This window comes from Zosterops lateralis, assembly GCF_965231275.1.
Source record: "Zosterops lateralis genome assembly, chromosome: 9".
In the NCBI taxonomy this organism is placed as follows: Eukaryota; Metazoa; Chordata; class Aves; order Passeriformes; family Zosteropidae; genus Zosterops; species Zosterops lateralis.
The window spans coordinates 10,997,989-11,019,635 of NC_139769.1; the positions used below are offsets into that span (position 1 = coordinate 10,997,989).

The window sequence follows — 21,647 nt, forward strand, 5'->3', positions numbered from 1 at the left end:
GCAGTTTAACTGGGCAGCTCAGACTCATACAGACCCATATTAATCTGCTGCCTAATGACAACAAAAGAACTGAATTTCTAAGTTTCTTCATATCCCTCCTTCCCTCTCCTCTATAGCTTCTCTAAATTTAGGTCTTTCTTTCACTCAAGGACATTTAGGACCTCCCTAGTCTGTTTCCTACATTCAGCCAGGCTCCTACCAACATGAATCAAGATCTCCTTCAACTTCCACAAAACTACATCTAATTATAAGCCTGGTGACTAAAGCTGCAGTGAGAAAGAGATGACTGCTGGAGGCTCAGAAGGTGCATCATGGTAATCTCAGCTCCAACTCAAGCATCCCAGGAGCCCTAGGTACTTTCAGAGGCAAGAGTATTCACAACTGCCAGTCTGTGATAAATGTGCAGACATTTAGACACTGAAAATCTGGGCACGGGTTTAAAAAAAAGGGAGAGGGTCTGCACAAATACTTGGGGATTGCTTAACAAATACACAACCCAAGATTATGCAAAGAAACCACAAGGTTTCTTGTTCTCTGCATAACCCATTCCATAAAGACATTTCCACATGAAGGTGTTTTTAGTAGGCTACCATTAGCCATGTTTTTCTTCTCTTGTCTGTCCACAACAGCATTTTGTGCACATATTTCCCCTTGGCTGGACAGGGCTAATTAAAGCCAGTCACAACAACTCTATGGGACTACCAGGACAACAGCAAGGACACAACAGCTGAAAGTATGACCACAGGGAAACACTGTACAACAATTCTGCCAAAATATAGGTGTAGGAGAGCTACACCAGAAAGTAAGAACTCGCGCCCGCTTCCTCAACAGCTTTCTCCAACAGCAACTGCCTGCTGACTCAGGAGAGATGTCTCAGTGCTACACAAATTATGAGAGCTGGCAAAAGAACAAGGAAAAAGTAACAGGGATTACTGTGACCCCAATACTTCTTTCTTCCTCCGCCCCCAATTTTCTTTACTCATCTGTGCGTGTTAGAAATCAAACTGTCAGGTTTTGATCTTGCAGCTACTACAGAAATTCTTTCTGCACTTGAATAAATTTTGTCAGTCTTTTTAGTTCTACTTGTGCCCCTTCACACACACCCTGTTTATCTGCAATGCGCACATTGGGAAATAGAAGACTGGGGGGGTAGTTGTCTCTTAGCCCTCAATTTCCAGTACAAAGAAGGTTTAATATTTCTGGAAAGAAATTTTCAAGGCATTCAAGCTTTCAAAACCAAATGTCACTTACTGTCCGCTCCTGCTAAAGGCAGCATCAAGCAGCAGAGGATGGCTGCTGGCACAGTGAGTACTGGGATGCAGAAGTTAGGCACCATATTCCAAAGTAGAGCAAGTCCTCTTCAGTCTGAGGCAAGTGGTCAGTACATCCAGTGTTACAGACACAGACTTACTCCTGCAAACCAAAAGAGGAAGAAAAGGAAAATTATTATGACACGCAGATTAACTGCCAGTATACCAAACTGCATTGCAAAGACATCATTATAGATACTTTTGAAGAGAAATTTACCTATCTTCCCTGCATGAGCAGTAGAGCACCACACACGCCTCTGAATTCAATAAGCTGATTTCAAGGGTCAGCAGGTATAAATGCATGTGTCTCCAAGTTTACCTTCATCTACAGTCTGGTTTATGGCCCATTAATGCATCCTTTAGTTGCTGTTGTTCACAGCAAATAGTTCTGAAGCTGCACATTACATACAAGAAACAGTCTTAAGCTCTTGTTACTCTCCTTCCATGTGCCCTAGACAGATGTGGTTGACTGTGTATGTAGGGAGGGTTTGCAATCAAATTGCATGTGCAGCACAGCTTGGACCATCCAGCTGGGCTGGTGTACACCAGACAAGTCTCAGCAGGTTCAAGCAGAAGAAACAGAAGCTCAGTTGGATCAGCTGACAGCTCACAGGGCCACCACAGTCCCAGGAGAATATTATTAAGGAAAGAGTCTATGAAGAGAAACTTTACCCAAAGTGAACACCTCAGCTTCAAACTCCCCAAAATGGAGGCAATGACTACCTAAAAGGATTCATGATTGGATATTCCCTCTCCTAAACAAAGCGAATTATCTTGCAAATTGCCTTAACTTGTGCATCTGCTTGAATATTGAAATACAGAAAATTCTTTGAAAACCAACCAAAAGAAGGCAAGTATTTAAAAAGCATACATTTCCTGTGTATCTGCCTTATCTTTTAACGAGAATATACTCACTGTACTTCCATCTCAAAGTCTAAGATGTAACCATTAAAACAGACTTTAAGGAGCTAGTAAGCACCATCCCCTCAGCGACCACACTCAGTAGAAACAGGGGCTCACACTTTCAGTGCCAGGCATCTCAGTGCAAGCCAAAGGGTTATTTAAAAGTAGATGTGATTTTCTGCTAAGCTGCAGAAGTTACCAAACTTACCAACACAGCATTATTACTGAAAAAAATCTCATGCTGGCAGATGCCAGCCAGAGTGGACCCCATAAGTGTCCTTGAAGCAAAGTACCTGCAAGTGTGCACACTGTTCGTGGCCCAATGCGCCACTCTAACTCGTGCTGGCAGACATTTCAAAAACATCTTCAAGACTGCTCTAACAAAGGTATTTCTGAATTTTGCTAGGTTTGGAAGTGTATTGTTTTTTTGGAAACCGCTGAGCTTTTGATGGAAGTATCACAAGTTACAAACACGTCTACTTCTGACAAAAACACGGTGCTCAAAGAATGCCAGCAACGATCGTGCCTAGGGAAATCCACAAGAAATCTCAAGAGAATCTACCTTGGCAAATATTTACAGTGCATAGTACTAACAAACAGGAGATCATGATTCTTCTCCATTCTGTTACTGTATTTGCACAGTAAATCTTTTTACATGTTATAATATCGCACAACACAGAGAAATCTTTATTTATGCAACATCTTCTGCAGCCAAGACATCTGAAAATACTTTACAAAATAACCTAGTTCTAACCTAGATGCAGAGAGAATACTGATCATCTCATCCTGCTTTTATTGTCTCAATGAGAAGGCATAAATCGAACTAAGTTCAGCAGCAAAATTTTGAATACCGCAGAAGAGGCTTTTTGTACCAGCCACGCACTCAGTTATCTTTGCTGCCTTCCAACTTCCCTATCCTCACTCAACTCTCACCAAAGGATTACTATAAGCACCATGTACATGTCTTACATAGGAAGGACAGATACAGGTAGTTTTATCTTTATAGCTACATAAGCTCTGTTGCAACGACAGAATAGTTCAGTCCCCAAGCAGTTGGCCCAGTGTTAGCCAACTCCCCAGATATGGCCCACACAGCTATGGGAAGAAATGCCTGGATCAAGAGTGATGATTATGTTTCTAAATTCTGCATGTACAGAGGTACTTTGTGCTGCCTGGAGAAGGGAATCCACTGAAGCACTTTAAGCAGCATTATATCTGGCTCAACAGCCACCAGAACCCTAAGAGGCTACTCTTCCTGGGGAGGGGGTGGGAAACACCAAGGGTTGAAATTACTGTGTCAAAACTAATGATGTGTGTCAAGCTCTCTAAGATTAGGACAGAGAACGAGTTTTACAGGTGGTGCTGAAACATCTTAGGTATTTGTCAGACCACACTGGGAATGAATAGCTTTCAGAGAGCCTTTCCTCTTTCATTCACTTCCATTACCAACAAAAGTGTCTCATCTAACGGTGTATCTTGAGCACAGATTGCTCAGAGTCTTGTCAATGGCACCTCCACAGCCTTCATTCAGAAGTAACTCTCAGGAACACAAAAACCTCAGTTAAAGAATAGGTCTGTCTCTTGATTTCTCTCTTTCTTCAGTAAATGTGATCAAGCTTCTCTCCAGTTTCAACAGATTTATAACTTTCCTCTCTAGCTCACGAGATACATACACCATGCACTATGAAAAACTGATGAATTGTCAGATACCCTACCAGATGCTTCATAGACTTGATCTTTTTCAACTGTTTAGTGCTCTAAATAATTTACCATCTGGCAGAAAAGCCAGATTTTTTTATGCCAGACTGCTATCTGTCCCTCCAAAGTTAATAGACCACCTTTGGCCTTTAACAGGATCAAAATTTCCCACTTCCTCTTTCCATGGTTGCTCTGCCTATGGAAAAGTTGTCTGCATTCAATAATTAAAGAGCTTTAAATTGGAATGTTTTAAAATTTTATAAATCTCAGTAGTTGTCATCCTTTTTTGAAAGTGAAAAATATTAAAAGCTTCTCCCAGTGGTTCAGCTTTCACATTTTTTAGAAGGGACAATGCTCTCTCCCAACTAGACAACACAATACCCAGAGCAAGGGTATCAGCTGAAGCTCAGTTAACCCTTAGCAGGGCCAGTGTTACTCTGACAATGTTAAATAGCAATCCTGAACCAATGCTAAAGGCTTCCTTTCCTGGGGCAGAAGGCAGTCTAGAATAGAAAGGAGCTAAAAACCAGACAATATTGGTAGATTTTGGCAACAAGCTAAACAAATACAAAGTTGGTATCGCTTCGGCAAAATCAAGTACAACAGCAACAGACCAAATAATGCTTCTACAATTCTTAATGTGTCTTGTCCCCAGCAACCTCGTGCCTCTTCAGGCTGCTCTCTCTTGTTTCTGGACTCACTTCCTGTGCACCAGATGATCTCAGTCCCTTCAGTCAAAGGCCTCCTTTAATCTCACTGCTTTGGCCAGCATCTCACAACCAATATTGCATTTGGGAGCCCAGACACAGTACAAGAAGGTTTTTCAAAAACACACGTACATTCTCATTTCTTCTTCTGCATCTGGTCCTGGCAATATTATAAACTCTAGACTACATAACCCAAAATTAGGCTGAAGCTAAGCACTCCAGATGGCTTTGTAAAAACAGCTTTGAGTTTAGCAAGCTAAACTCCTGCCTCTGCTCCAAACCCACTGTTAGAGCTACCGAGATCTAGTTTGGCAGAAAATTAGAAAGCAGGAAAGCACAACAGAAAACTAGCAATATTCATTTAAATATATCAGTTTTTTGCTGTGGGGCAGGTGGATGGAAAAGAGGCGGTCTTGAGGACATTTTTTGAAACCTACATGGTTTGATTCTTTCAGACAGGCAGAAAAAGCTGGACTCATTTAAAACAGAGCCAAGAATACCAACAGCTCATATGGTACTAAGAAATTCTGGCAATGAGTACGTCTCACAGGAGATTGCAAAGAGATTAGAAAAAGCAGTCAACTTTAAAGAGTCAAGAGGAATTTCAAACCAGCACTGAATAGCTTATGTCCTCTATGAACTCTTCTGTAAGATAAACTGAACTGAAACAAGTGTCACATGGGTCACCAGCCAAGACTGGCACAGTGAAGAAAAGCATGGCCAAAGCAAGCCTGCCCATTCCAAACCAGAGAAAAAATACTGCACTAGAATCTCTTTTTAGGTTAAGCTACTTTGCAACCCCAACAATCTAAGTCAGCACAAAAAAGTTCCCTCCAGGAACCCCTGTACATCCACGGAGCTGCCAGGTTTTGTTGTGTGTGTGAGTACTGACACTGCCTTCGCCGTGAAACATCGTTAAGAGACTCTGAAGAAACTTACAGAGTGGGAAGATGAGCCCAGTGCACAAGCAATGTCCTTATCTGACCTGGGGATGTAACAGTGTCTTTTCAAAAAGGAACCTGAAACAATTGTGTTTGTTTTTCAAGGTGGAAACTTCCTGAGCATTCTCAAGGTGAGCCCAAGGATGAAGATCAGAAAATACCAACCAGGCACACCCAGATTATGGTAAAGGCAAGGCTGAAACTACATCAGCTTCTCCCAGTGCTACTGCAGGCGCAACACGATCTAATTTTCTTTCTGGACCCCTACTCTGTATTTTACAAGTACCTGAAGGGAAACCAGTGCTCCAGAGGGACCCAATCAACACAATACCACCTGATTAACTCTGGGGTGTCACATCTGTGATGGTGATCCTGTACCACGCAGAGCAATAAGGCAGCTCTTTATTCTGTTAAAAGTGAGAACAATAACTGGCTACAGCTCAGCTGCTTTGCTCTGTACATAATGCCTCATCTGTGCCCAGAAGGAGGAACAGGAAAACCATGACACACCATATAACTCAAGATCATCATATTGCACACATTAAAAGTTGTGGAAGCAGTTACACACAAGCTAATGACTTTTCAATGTTTCACTTCACTACATCAGTATTCCTTTAGCATAGATTTCTTTGTGTCTTTCTGCGAGAAATATAATATAAAGAGACTTGGGGAGTACAGCAATATGGCCAAAAAAGACAAAATGAGTCTCATTTCACTCCAAACTCCCACATGCAGGGAATGTATTAGAGAGATTCAGTGGGGAGATATATGAAGATGGCAACAATGGCAACACTAGAATAGATTTAGGGAGGAACTTCCTATGAGCTTGCAACACAATAAAAAGGCCAAGAGCTAAAGAAACTGCCACATGAGCAAAGGTACCACCTCTGGAACCCAGGTGTGAGCAGGCCCAGAGCATCAGTCTGGTGCTCTCAGTTGCAAGACTCTCAAATCATCTTAAGAGGAGGGATGAGTGAAGCAATTCATGAACGAGGAAGGATAAAAATCTCTGTCAAGTCATAAGCACTAGACAGACTGGCTAAGGATTTGATAGCTATCTGTAAGTACAAGAAGATTTTAAAACACCAAGAAAGGAATGGAGAAGTATAACTAGCCATGGGCACCAAACTGTGAGAATGAGACAAAGCAAACAAAAGTCTATGCTGAAAATTCTCGGTAAGCAGTCAAAAAAAAAATAGAGGGAAACACACCCTGTGAAGAAGTACTTTTCCCAGAAAGAAAATGTTTCATAACCTGTTTGTAAAGAAAATAAAAATGGGGTAGGAAGAAACAAAAAGAAAACTGAAAATATCCCATAGTCTGAGAAAAAACCCAAGCCAAACCAACAAACTAATACAGGCAGATTGGTATGGAGTAACATATGTAACAGCAAGAACAACTCAGAAGTACTTTAAAAAGATTCCCCTTATTTTGATAAAGTGCAAAAAAGTGAGAAGTGTTTTGGCATAAGCTGGCTCAGCTACAGGTCACTGTGATCCTGAACATGCAATTGCAATTTGACCCGAGGAGAGGAGCAGAGCCACTTTTAAGCAAAATACAAGCACAACTTGAATATTCCTGTCAGCTTTATTGGCTACATTTGGTTCTGAAGACATTAATTTCTGAAGGTGTCATTGCCTGCAGACAATACTAGATAAGGAAGAGGAATTTTTCCACTGGAACAAGGATTATGAAGGGCCCCGTTAAATAACTATGGAGATAAGTTAAAACATCCACTTAAAATATAGATCAGCCTTGAGCCTCACAAGCCCAGCTATCACTCACAGTGAGCACTAAGCACAGATTGCTGTAGATCACCATACCCAAGTGTAAAGGCTCCTAATGCCTGCTGTAAAGTCTCCTTATAAGAAGTAAACTATTGAACATTGGCCTTTCAACCGAGGTCTCTCACATTTACAGAAGAGGCCCAGCACTGCATCCAGATGCATGAATTACACATCCAAGGCAGGAGAAAGTCCCACAGAAAAAAAACCTAAATTCACCTATTCCTTAACTATCAGCAAACTCCACTGAAGTGAAAAAACATGCTCATGAGTCAGACATTTCCACAAAGCACGAATTTCTGTCCTTTTTCGACAAATTACTGTACGTGTGACAATATATTCCTAATAAAAATGACTGTGCTAAAACAGGTATAAATGAATTCAGCACAACAGAAAACAGTGCAAGGACTAAAATCACTAGGTACTCTCCTCTAAACCCAATTCCAGGGCACAGTCAGGGTACAGACAGATGGTTTTAAACTAAAGAGAGGGAGAGTGAGAAACGGTTCTTCTGGGCTTGCTGCTTACAACCCACCACAGCTGAATGCCATTGACTGTACAGCTGTGGTCCTGTTATTCCTGCACCTGGCTCCAGCAGTGCCAAACACACTGATTCTGCATCTCTCAGACTGACAGAATATGCAAGGCACAGCAGACCTAAGATCCACTGAGCACCAGAACTAATTTTAACCAAATGGCAAGAATGCAAATGATTGACCAGATGAGAGATAATCTGTCCTTCCATCCCTTCAAGGATTTGCATGATGTCTAACGGCTTGAAGCCAAACTAAATCCTAAATCAATTCTAATTCAAAATTAAAATCAGTTTCTTCCTTGTAAGAATGCTTTTACTCTATCCACGTATCTACTCAGCTTCCTTAGAGGCCTTGGTGGCAAAATTTTTCAGAGATCTCTCAGAATCTGAACATGCCCTTTCTCTGGCTTGGAGATGTTGAGCAACTTCTAGAAATTTTCCTTTTTGCAGAATCCATCAAAGTTGGACCCATGTGAGAACATGATCTTCGGGTATTGTGTTATGTTTGCAATAATTTTTGCTTCAACCAGAGTACAAGGTACATAAAGAACTTTTTTTCGGGGGGAAGGGTGGAAGTTGTTCTTTTTAACAAAAAAATACCTTACTTTTGCTGGAAATTCAGTTATGTTTTATGTAACATGGCACACTACCGGGGTCTGCTCACTTAATGCCTTTCAGATTAACAGCTTATTCTAAATCTGCTTTTGCCAAGACCTCAATTTCTGGAATTTGCTTAGCTTTTATATTTAGAATTACTGGGCACAATACTAGTACAAAGTCTTCTACAACATTTTCAGTGGTTAAAAACTGATGCAAAGTACTAATTTTCCTCTTTGGCAGCACACTCCTCTTCCTTAACTGCCTTCCTTAACCTCCCATCATCCACCAAGACAAATTTTCACACAAGACAATGGCACTGATTTGCCTAAATTATTTATCATCTTTGTATAGTCAGCAGTTCTTCAAAGTCCACCTTGGATCTTTCAATTTTCCTTTTATACTCATTTTACTTTATACACTCTTCTACCGATAAATGGGAGTTGGCTTTCCAAATTTTCATCTCAAACAGTTTCTCAAGCCTGCCACCTACCTAGAGCAAATTACTCCCCACTAACTGCTTGCTAATTTAACTGCTTTTCCCAGTTTGCTTTCTTATGTTCCTCTATTGATTTCAAAGTACTTCAAGGAACTGACTCACTCCCACCTTGCACCCTCCCTTTTTCTTTCCTACTCTTACTTTTTTGCATTATAATATTAGGATGCTTTGACTAACTTGTTCACTTTCTTGTAAGTTACCCTTTCTAAATCATTCTCAACGTTTTTACCTTCTTTGCCCCTCTGAGCTCAATGATGTATTCATGTCCTACATTCACCACAGTCATGGGCCACTCATGAAGACATATGTGAGGAGCCCACAAACACCTTCAACCTTGCTGACGCTGCAGCAGGTTGACAAAGACAGGAGTGATTAAATAATCCTGAGCAACTCCTTGTGTCTGCAGCTATTTTTAGCCAGGCTCTAGAAAGAAAACACATGCTGGTGACAAACCCCCCACCCACTGTCTCGCAGCCACTGTCACACACGGAATGGAGTAAAAAAGGACTGACTGCTTTGATCCTGCTCACAGAGACAATAATCCTTTTCCACAGGCCCACCAAGCACACACAAAGTGCCAAGTTCCCAAATACATCTTAGCTGCCATCCTTTCTAGATGTGGGCACCAGCAGCTGAGGAGCAGCACAGCTCCACCAGACGGGATCCCCGCCTGTCCCAGCCATCCCTGCCAGCCAGCACTAACCCATGCAGGAGAAGACAGAGCAGGCTGCCACAGGGCTGGCTTCTTCCTAATGCCATCATTTAGCAGACAACTTATGCCCTACTGGAGGGTTTATGTATCCAATTAAACTTCCTGTAATTCTCATCTTGTGAAACTATGAACATTTTCAATGCTAGATTTTGGAATTATTCTCTCCCAAAGGGCTTTGAAGTTAATTATATCATAGTTGTTATTACTGTCTCAAGCACAGATACTGCTTGAACCCCATTATTGTGTGTGTTACTGAGGGCTGAAATAAGAATAGCTGCTGTTTCTCTGTGCTCTGGAGCTAGCCTTTCCTGCAAACTGCTTCTATAACCTTTGCCCAAACGTTATGTATGCTCGGTTTATATGCAGGTAGTTAACAGAGCCCAGTAGGGTAAACGGACTTATTACATTTATTAAACTGAATTCTCTCCATGCAGAACGCCCCCAGCATCCTGCAGTTCACTGGCTCTGGAGGCATTTTGGCATTTGGAAGACAGCACCCAGAAATTCCCTCCACAACTAATAAACAAGAGCTATGAAAGCACAAGTTTCATGCAATTGCCTTCTGTATGAAAAATGAAAACTGTTTCTGTAACCTCTAAAGAAACCAAGATGCAATCAAGCTTATTGTAATAAGATGCTAAATTTATGATTATTCCTTTTTATATTTTCCTTCTAGTAAGGCCTCCTAGCTTTGCTTCGTCAAAAGAAAACAGCCTCTGAGGTGGCATATATGACATAGCACCTAAGCCATATTAAAGAGATGTAAATAAAAAAGCCCTAGGTATAACAGAATGCTTATTGAAGATGAAGCAGCTAAAGGTCTGCAAATTGTCAAATCCTGATTTAATGGTAGCAAGTCAATCTTAACTCTTAGTACAAGAATTTCTGTTCCCAAGTTTTTATTCCAAACTACTTCTCTCCTTCAGTAGCACCTCAAGCTAAAAATTAAATTCAGGTTTTTTGCATCACATTCTGTACAGTGAGGCACACAGAACATACACACATCAGATTTTGTCTCACTCAGATCTGAGTGTGTTCAAAACTGTTTGATGGAAGAAAATCAATTAATATATTTTACAAGTCTACTTTGTTTGTCAGATCAAAGTAGTAGTTTCCTAGTTACTTCCTGTCCAGAGGGACTGAGATAACAGCTGCATCAAGGCTGCAGCAAATCCAACACTTTCTGGATAGACCAGCCATCTTCCGTCTTTCATGCCACAATCCAAATGCCAAGACTCTTCAAACAGGCCAAAATCTGCTTCCACACTCACATTCTGCAAGTCAGTTCTTACATGGGGACCACATCCAAGCGCTGAGCACTTAGAGGCAGCAGATAGGAAGGCTCCACATGGCTGTGGATCTGTGCTGCCTGACACCTTATCAAGGATGCACAACTCTTATCTGCTTCGGATTAGAAAGATGAGAAAAGGTGGGAAGGTTAACAATATTCTGTACATGTTAATGAACCTGTAATGATTGTCTCTGCCAACCTCAGAAAGAAACCCAAAACATAAAGCAGAGGTAAACATTACTGTTTCTCAGGTAAGTTGGGTACATCACCACCCCTACACAGCACTTGCTGCTCCTTTGCATCTTGTGTGAACCTGAACCTCCCACAGACCCTCCTCATCCACCACAAAATCCACACTAAATTTATCACAGATCATGTGCGACTTTGCTTTTTATATCCAGCAATTTTCTGACTACTAGAAAAGGCATGCTTTGCTAACCAAGGGTATTCAGTGCATGGCAGTTATGTAGCTACTTCCAGTGGCTTTGTTATTTCTGCACTGGAGAGGCAGCAGGAGATGTCAGTTCTCACATTCAGCACAGCACAGACATGGCACAGATAAAGACATATAGGACATGCTTCACCTCTTGGTGGTCCTCCATTATGTCCTAGGCTCCAAAAAAATTAAGTTTTACAATTCAACCTCGACTGAAGTATTAAAGGGAAAAAAGGGAAACAAATTTCACCACCACAACTGCTTCCACAAGACAGTAGCTTGCTTTAGATTTTTATTATGCAGTCTTAAAAAGCTCCTCTTCCTCAGACATTAAGAGGATTTCCTATGTAACTCAGATCTTGTAACTTCTGTGCATTCTCTCTACCAGGAGAATGGTCCCACGCTAACAGTCTGAGTCAAGACAAACCTAAATTCTAATAAAAGATCAACCTGAAAAATAAATAAATTATGTATCTCACACAAAACTGCCCTTTTCTAATGGAGACTTCTGCCAATAGCAGATGGAAAGACCTTTGAAAAATAAGACATCCCATATGCCATCTGCAGCAACTTTGAGCTTTCCTATCAAAATTATTCACTCTTTCCTTCCAGGCGTCCACCTTTACATGACCTTGAGTAACATATAAAGAGGATAATACATAACGTGTGGCTTCTTGGGATGCTATTCAGTAAAACCTAAGGAAAGAAAATCACTGCTAGCTGTTTTTTCAATCCATTCGTGCATTAGTGTGCTGAAATGCATACTCGGCGCCGTTGAAATCAGATTCGATGTACGCTTTAGCGTACTTAGGAGGAAAGCTATTTTAATTTGTTAGTTGCCAGAATGTAAAATCCTGAAGAGAAAAAAAGCTTCCAGCAGAAAAAACAGAACAGATCTTAAAGGGGAAAGATATTACCTAGCGTAATGAAAAACAAAGGAAAGCTTAAGGTGGACCACGTTATCTACAGCTCCAAGAAAAGAACAGCCCCTTCTTCCTCCACATGGCTGATGCTGGCATGGGGCTAACAACACAAAACACAGCACCTTGTTCATCTAAACCAAACATATTAAATTAACAGCGGCACGACAACTCCTCAGCTGCCAAGAAACAATGGCTCTGAAGCTCTTACTGATGTATGGGGAACATGCTCCAAGTTTTAAGCATTTACTTTTGGATATGCAATGCCACCAGATGTCCAAGCTTTTTCTTACCTGCAGACTAATGCATCAAAGTGGCTTTGATGACATTCCCTCCGAAAGCTTGAGTGCTCCAAGTCTGCAGCTCTGTGTCCATCACTTCTAAATGTGTGTCCAGCCCATTAAAGTGGACCTGAGCCAGGCGCGGTTTTACCCAACCAGCAAGAGCACACAACACCACGTTCACACCAGTCCTATGTTTAGTCAGGCTACAGAAAAGCAGGACAAAGTCATCCAATGCCAGAGCTCATATCCCTGGCTGCTTGACCTCCAGGCAGTGCATGGATTCTGCATCACTCAAACCTGCTTTAGTTTTACCCTTGTGGGTTTTAATAATTATGCACATACACAGAGAGCTTGCAATCAGTGTACTCTGAATTAAATTTTAACCAATAAATGAAGTACTAAAAGCCACAAAATTTTTTATAACATTTTAATTGTGTATTACAGAACTCATCTGGTAACACCTAATTATAATTCTAAATGAGCAGCAATTAACAAGCTATTTTACGGTGCCTAAGTCCAAAATAAACAAGGTCAGGACAGTCCTGCAGAAGGAGCTGCTAGTATGCACATGGCAGAAGGGAGGCCAGTCTATGCTTGGAATGTACTCATTCCCCAACTTCTGCATCAAAGCATTAAATTTTATAAAGTATAGGGAATATCACCCATCATGTACAGGACTTCCTGTATCACTGGATCCTTGTCAAGAAATGGGCAGCTCTGCTCCTCACACACCACCCACAATGCCAACACTGTGTCACTGATGGGGAAGGTCATGGCAGGTCCAGTAGAATCAAGTGTTCTCACCCACCTCACATAGCAAAGACCCCAAAACGGGATGGGTTGAGGACAGAGCAATGAAGAAGTGTCTCTTCTTCACACAGAAGTCTTAACACTCCCTGTAGTAAAGGCAGCCCACCTGTGGCTTGAAAAAGTTAGTTAATTGTTCAGAATCATCCAACATTTCTGAGCAGGAGAGAAAGGTGGATACTGCAGACAGAGCCACAGATTTCATGTTAGAAATTCTAAGACATTTCCCACTGACCTGATGCTCTCCCAGAAACTTCTCAGAAAAGTCTTGCTTCTTTACTCCATGGCTAGTAAGCCAAGTCTTTCTACCTGGTGAGCATCCACTAAGTGTTCCAGAAATAGTTATAGCAGGAAAGTCCCCCACTAGCAGCATTTTAGGGGTCAACCAGCAAAGGTTCAAAGCCCAGAGGCTTTATTTCAGAAAGCATTACCCTTTACCGACAGGTTGGGTTTAAATTTTATTTTTGTATTTTTTCCTTTAAAAAGAAACATTCTTTGAGAGTTGAAGTGTAAGGAAAAAAAACCTCAGCCTAAACTATATGCAATGTACAAGGTAATTTTATCTTTTCAGAGGGCAGACAAGGTTTCTGAAAAGGGCTTTGAGACAGACTCATGCATCTGTCTTTCGGTTTTTCCTTTACCACTTTTCCCAGGTCTTCCAAAGAAAATGAATCTCAAACCTCTTCCACAAAGAACAGGGACCATTCCTGACTCTTGGAGAGGAGACAACAGAACAGGAACAGAACAGCTGCTTGATGCAGCTAGTATCCTCTCTGTCTGTAGGAGCAGTGCATTAGATATTCTCAACTAACATTAAAGACATGAAAACATTTGGAAAAGTATTAATGATCAGCTTTTTAAGCAAAAGAACAAAGTACCCAAGGCACTGTCAGGGCTAGATCAACAAGCCAACTCTAGGAGATGCTGGCAACAGAAAATGTGCTTTATGTATGCAGGTGGTTTATGAGAAATAATTTGTGTACAACCCTTTGAAAAAGAATACATGAAAGAATTTTGAATAGCTATCCCTCATGAAGCAGTGCTGTTCAGAATAAAGCTTATTCTGCTCTCCAAGCTCACAGACAACATAATTCCTGACGGATTAACCTTCTGGGTCACACTGAGGACACCAACAGTATAAGTCTGCTTAAGGTGCTACAGATTCCCCACTGCTCTCTGCGCTTCTGTCCTACCCACAGAAGCACTAAAGCCTCACACCATATGGGTCATGGTGGTGTAGATCTCTGTGAGAAAATATTCTGGGCTTGTTCTTCCACCAAGATTTACAGGCTTCGGACAGTCAAGTGAACCTGCATTTGCCCATATGAGCGTGCCTGAGACCTGCCATCTCCTAGGAAAGCCAGGTTGATCTGCTAGAATCTGACAGAATTATTAAAACTACAAAATAAAAATAAGTCTCTCCCTTGACAGTATTCATTAAAATCCAATTAAGACTCAGAGCTCCCTGAACCAAAAGTGACCATCCCTGGCAAACGGGGCCCTTTCTGAGCAAAGGCAAGATGAGAGCTCCCAAGGGCTGAAATAAACAGTCAGAGCTTTACACATGCAAGCATCCCTCTTGTACCTCTCTTTGGCAGCAAAAATGGAAAACCCTTATCCTGTGGTGTCTATCACTTAAAAGTTCACCACTGACCGCCAGACATTTAACCATTGCCACATGCCTGTCCCTTCTCCAGGAAGGGATCCACAGCAGGACTGTGCCCCAAGTCTTGTTTGGTGTTCAGCTACAAGATCAATCCTGACTCGGTACCATGGCTGGGAGGAGGGCAGCCTTTCAAGGGTCTGGCAAACTCCATCACACAATCTGACAACCTGCAAGTGCCCATCCCACAGCCTCCTCCAGAGCCTTCACTGCCCAGCAGCACCAGCACTACAAGTGGAGCCAGCAGGACTTCATTGTTCAGCTGTGCAAACAGGAAAGGGATCAAACCACTGCCTGAAGGGAGGACACACAGGAAGGCAGGTGAAACTACAGGCACAGCAGACACAGAGGCAGTAGCCATCATTAAGACCAAGGCTAAATAACTGCTGACAGTCCTTTGCATGAACCACGCAAAGCTGATTATTTTTTTCCAACAGACCAACTACCCTGGGAAAGCCCACCATCCCCAAAACCTTTTCCATCAACTGTCCAAAAGAGTTGCTTGCGAATTACTGGAGGCACAAAAGCTGCAGACTCTTGGCTCTTTATCTTCGAAAGCATGCCACTTGAATTTATCACACTACATGCAAGCCAAACTTTATTTAGCTGAACGAGAATCCTATAAGCCCCCTTTTCCTCACCAGAGAGTGAGAACAAGCAGAACAGCTAGTGCCTTCTTGCTTTACTGAATTCATTATATTAAACCAAAAGCAATGTCATCTTAACTTGAAAGGACTTTTAAAAGAGCTTGAAGCAATTCTGCTGGTGTAGCATTTTTATATTTTGGATTAACTACAAGCCCTCTTAACCCCTCCAGGTTTGTAACAGCACGTACTCATATCCTCCCAAGCTTTCAGAGCAGCCAGCAATCTCTGAGCTGTTAGCAAGCTGAGAGTTAAAGTACACACCACGTACAACTATTGTAATTTGACTCCTCTACAAGTTAAAGAAGTCCAAGTTTTAGGTATTTTTGTCCACAAGAAAGGACCTGCAGAATCTGGTAAATTATCTCAGACATTCCTCATGTCTCATGTGCAATTTCCCTGATTAATAACCCAGGCTCACAGGGGCAATGAAAAGGTCAAAATCCTACTACAGGCGACAGTGCTAAAATATTACTAAATGTTACCTTTAAAACATTTCCAATTAGCATTAATAAAGAAAGATTTCTTATCAAGAGACGTTCTGTAAATTCATGATTATCATCACTGACTTTTTAAATTGTTTTTCTAACAGGATTTTTTGACTTGATGGGTTTTTTCACCAATAGAGTGTATCACAAGCTATGGAAAACACCTTAGCAGCAACTTTCTTAAAATGAAATATTAAAAAAAAAAACCATGCTACCAATAACTGGTTCTGTTTGATGTAGTTTGTCATTTTTCTGGACAGCTGAAAGCCTTAGGCAAATGTGCAGGGAAAAACAGTGAACCGTCTCATCCATCTTTTGTTTATTAAACCCTGAGTTTATTCAAGTGGCTTTGAATCCTGAACTACACAAAGTCTTCTGAACCATTCCGCACTCAGCAATTGAATCTAGGGGGCAGAGAGAATGCAAAATATCCTTTACGTTTATTAACTTCTGGAGAAAGCATCAGATAACAAACCCTTTCATCTCAGCTCACACAGCTGAAAAACAGAATGAAACAACAATGGCCACAACCAGACCAGCTCCAGCATGGCACTACCAGAAAATCCTTGTCAGGTTCTTGATACAACCCCTGCTGAAAGCACCTCTGTCACTCCTGGGCTCTCTTACCCTGCCTGTGGGGGAAACCATTTACAAAAAAAATGGAAGAACCATTAATAAGCACTTTTGAGCTTTTTTCTGACTCTGATGTGTTTTCAGAGCAACAGCTGCTTCTTGGGGACAGCCGTACGTGTGCTGGAGATGAAAGGTTGCCAAGCAGTGCCAAGTTATCTCAGGCTAATAGTATCTAGGGGAGATGGAGAAGGATGGAGTCACAAGATCAAACTGCAAACACTCCCAGTTCAACACTGTCTTTACTCTGCCCATTCACAAAAACATGGGGAAGAGAAAAAGCATTTTTATATACAAAATTGTATTACAGGAGTGCCCTAGAGGCCACTGTATCATTCATTTTCATACTAAATTCAATAAAAATACACCATTCTAATTTAGATTAAACAGGTGCAGCACCAAGGGGTCTCGCAGCAGCATTTAAGACCTTGTTGAGAGCATGGCCTGCCCTAATCGAAGCAACCAGCCTAATCAGGAAGCTGACATGGGCAATTTGACTGCAGTAGGTCTAGCCCCAGAGGTCCCATACATCATTGCCTATGTCTGCATTTCCCCTCCCTCTGCTATCTTTCCTCACGCATTTCCTAATGCTTCAGTGTATACCAAGACAGTTGAGAGGATGCAATTTGTAACCTCAATTAGGCACAACATGAGGTAACCAAGTTGATTAAGAAAGAAGGGGCCTAAATTAGCTTACTGCCCCTTTACAAGAATTAATTTCTATTCCAGCAGTGCCTGTAGCGGTGTGTCCAGCCCAAACACAAACCAAAGTAAACAGATGCACTCAAGGGAGACTGATGTTTTTCAAGTGGCATGGCAGGGGAGCTGTGTGCCTGTGAGGGTGCATGCACTTCAGCCTACCTGATCCATTAGCACTTGTTCAATGACAAGGAAAGTACAGCCTTTCCTTCCCTTAAGTAAGACACTTATCTATTACAACCCTACAAGCCAGAGTAATTAATCAAAAGTCTATCATACCATATAAAATAAAAATGGCTCAAAGATGTGCCTGTTCACATCAATTAATTATTAAAGGAGCATTAGCTGAAGCTTTTCACCTGCCATTTAAAAGTTCAGGCTAACATGACATGACACGCATACATCCACTGCAGCACAGTGGACACCTCCATTCACCCACCCAGCCACCCCAGCTGTGCTTGTACCTGTGCTGTTTCTGCAGACTGGTTCCAGTAACACCCCAAGAGCAACCAGAACCTGCCTGCTAGGGATGCTCAGTGTGCACAGCTGGGAAAGAGTCAGCAGGTAGCCCCCTCCAAATGGCAATCACAACAAGCATTTGCACATGTTTGCCTGACATTTCCTCTTCTGTTTCAAAATAAAGTCCTCAAGCAACAAGGCAAGGGCTCGGTAAAGGTAGCGCAAACATTCCTAGAAACCACCAACCGTGTTGTTTTCAGCTGTGTTCACGCTGCTGTAATCAATGGAAGCACTTAGCAGTGATGAGCACATACCAGCACGAAAAAACACCCTATCCTTTATGCCATGGTTGTTATCTTCTTCCAGACCAACCAATGAATCAAGATCACTGACTGCACTAGGAGGAAAAGCACTGGGAGGGCTGGTGCTTAATTAAGCTGAAGTAAATACACACTGGCTCAGGAGCAGGCTAGAATCACCTCTGCAGCACATAAACCAGGAGCAGACAAGACCATAGCAGCATCAGACCTGCTCATATTTCTACCACTTAGGACCCAAGCTTTATTCTAATTGCACAAACTGAAGAATGATTGTCAGTTGTGTGGACATTAACTGCCCTGCTGATGTAACCAAAACAGATTTGCATTATTCAGAACGATTACATAAGGCCATAGCTGTGAAACTAGAATGAATCAAAACAGAAATATACATTAACAACACAAAGCATCACCCCATAAACGAGGAGGATGGCAAAACAGCCTAAGTAATAATTTAAAAGCCACATTCTAACATCATGCTTTCTAAAACTGGAGATGAAGGCATCTTTTTCATGAAACACCATAAATCCACTACAGTAGTGCTCTCATCCTTTACAATCTCTAAAATTTACTTTTATGGATATAAATGCTAATAAAATTCACCCCACCTATGTTTTGCACCAGGCTGCTATGTAAGACTTCATATCAAATTTTATGATAAATTTGTATTTCTGCTGAGAAGTGTTATGCACAACTCAAGATCAGCAGAAATACTGGATCATATTAGACATCAGTTTCCATGACCCGTGGGAAGTGAGTGGTAAGTGCAACCTCTGACAGACCACAGCTGCCTGTGCTCAAACAACTTTACAGTACATTCCCTAATAAACTACCAAACAGGCACCAGCACTCCTAGTGTCATTTGGAAATTAAATAGTAAGCTACAACTTTAAACATTTTTGCCTCACCTCCCATTTCTCACAGATGCTCCTCTTCACAGCTTATCTCCAAGTGGAATGGTGAGAAAAGAGGGGACCCCAGACTGGCTGCCAGCCAGCCTTTTCAGGCTTCATTTTAAATACCATTACCTATGAATACATTATATTACTTGGCCTCCACTCACCTCATTAACCCTGGCAGCAAAGCAAGTAACAAATATAGCTAACAATATCTACTTGGTAAGAAAGCCTCACATTTTCCTTAGCGCTTCATCTGAAAAGGTGAATCTCAGGAGGGAAGTTTTTAGATGTTAACCAGCTATTTCCCTCTCCCCACAGAGGAAGAAATAGTCTTTTTCTCTGACAGCAGCAATATATGATAGTACTGTCATTACAGCTGTTTTAGAACAGCTTTAAACTGCACTTGTGTTTCACAACTACCTGCCAGAGCCGTTGTTCAAAACTTTCATCTCTCAATATATTGTTTCAACTGTCCAAGTCATCAAGTATACAAAAGAATAAGCATACTTAAAGGTAGAGGATACAAACCCACTCACTGTATTCAAAATGCAATTTGCAAGCTCCTTCCCTGGGGCCTTCCCAGACTGGATGACCACATTTTGTCCATGCTATGAGACAGCAGCACAGGGCTATAAAATCCCAGAAAAGGCTCCCTAAAGCAGGGATGAGCCTGTGCACAAGATCTTGTCAGGGTTCCTCTCTGCACTGAGACTGCAGCCTCAGATACTGTGACTCCCCTGATTTTACTTAAACAGAAGATCTCACTTCTACTTGACTCTGATAGAGATCTTCTAAGAGTTTCTTTCCAAAGGACTTTGAAACATGATGTGAACACATATTCACACATCATTTGTGTGTATTTTACATCTGTATGCATATATTTCTATAAAAATGACACCATGCATGTATTTTATGGTGAATGCATTGTAGTTTTCTTTTGAAAATCTCCAACACCCCTGTTGTGCTTTGCTTTTCCATCTGATACAGTGACTGGAAGAGTGACTGTTTTTGCAGAAGCCAGGCAGATCCAGAGCTCCAACCCTGCTTTCAAGTGCAAGGACTCTCACAGCCTTGTCAAGTGCCTTCCTCTCTGCACCTTGCACTCCCCAACTATAAAGTGATAACACTCTGCCTCCCTGACACTATTTAGTGATAACAGATTTCAAAAACCAGAAAAATAAACAAACAAAATCCGCTACGAAACTCTGAAAATACTGCTATCTTGAAGACATAAATGCTTACTCCAGTTACCAGGCTTCTATAAAAACAAAATCACTCTGCAAACATTTTCTGGACTAATTTTAATCTTAGAATTCCACTAAATCTTTAGTTTCAAGTGCAACAATTTATACCACCACTTTGGAGAGAAAGGCTGCAAACCGTTTGAATTCTAGTTTTCTACCTTGAGAAAAGCCTAAAGATATATAGTTTCTCTCTTATAATCCTGTAGCAACAAGAGGTTTTGCTCTAGCAGAACAATGAGATACGAAATCAAAATAGTCATCTATCCACTGATAGTGCATAAACACTGTATTTATTAGCACTTCCACATACTGATTTTAGACTAACCTCTTTCTCACAACAGTAACAGCATAAATGACCATTTCAAGAACACTGTCATCCAAATGTCACAAAACAAAAGAGAACAAATTATACATCTACTTCCCTGTGTCTCCTCTGGCATTTAGAAGCTCGTGGCACGTGAGGAGAATAATCCAGCTCCTGTGCCTCATCTCACCCTTCAATGCCAAGGTAGGATCCAGGATGGAGTGAGCTTGGGAGCTGCACCAGGAGGTCCTGCCAGTACTCTCCATCTCTGCAGCCATTCTTCCATTTTACAGAAGAGGGTCCACTCAGAACTCATCTTCCTAATTATACACCAACAATTAGCTGGAATCTCATTGGACTGTGCATGTCACCTGTTAACAGGGCCCCGTGAAAAAGGGCTAAAACTGGATGTGGCAGATGGAGCTATATATCCTCTCCATCTCTGGAGAGCAGATTTGTAATGCAAAACACTGAATTCAAGATTAGACCCATGGATACATGGAAGTAATCAGAACCAAACTGATTAAACAAGACCCAAGTCTCAGCACAGCAGATAGAATTCTAAACAGAAACAAAGATACCTCGGAGAGGAAAACAAACCGTGCATCGAGTCACACACCAGCCAAATCCTCCCAGAACCACATGGCTCCCTCTTCAGAAAAATGAGACCATTCTCCTGAAAACTCACCAAGGCCTGAAACATCCACATCCCAGTCATTCCATTTCAGGTCCACACAGAGGAAAACCTTGGGTTCTTGAGAGTTGCCTGCTTTATAATGGGGAAGCCCAGGGCAGTGCTGCTGTGATCCACATGGCCAGAGAGAACTAGAATTTTGCACAGCCCTCCAGTTCAGATTTACAGTGCCCCAAGTCAGA

At 41.6% G+C, this 21,647-nt stretch overlaps 1 protein-coding gene across 6 annotated transcripts in view; it reads right to left on the reverse strand.

Annotated features, from left to right (window-relative positions):
• Nucleotides 1-21,647, reverse strand: part of PTPRF (protein tyrosine phosphatase receptor type F) — a 376,812-nt gene that overhangs the window by 245,408 nt on the left and 109,757 nt on the right. For all 6 annotated transcript variants that reach the window (XM_083868101.1, XM_083868100.1, XM_083868096.1 and 3 more), the window contains exon 3: nt 1,252-1,413. In XM_083868101.1, coding sequence (XP_083724227.1) covers nt 1,252-1,336 — 85 coding nt within the window. In that variant the 5' untranslated portion in view covers nt 1,337-1,413. The remainder of the gene's footprint in view (nt 1-1,251; nt 1,414-21,647) is intronic.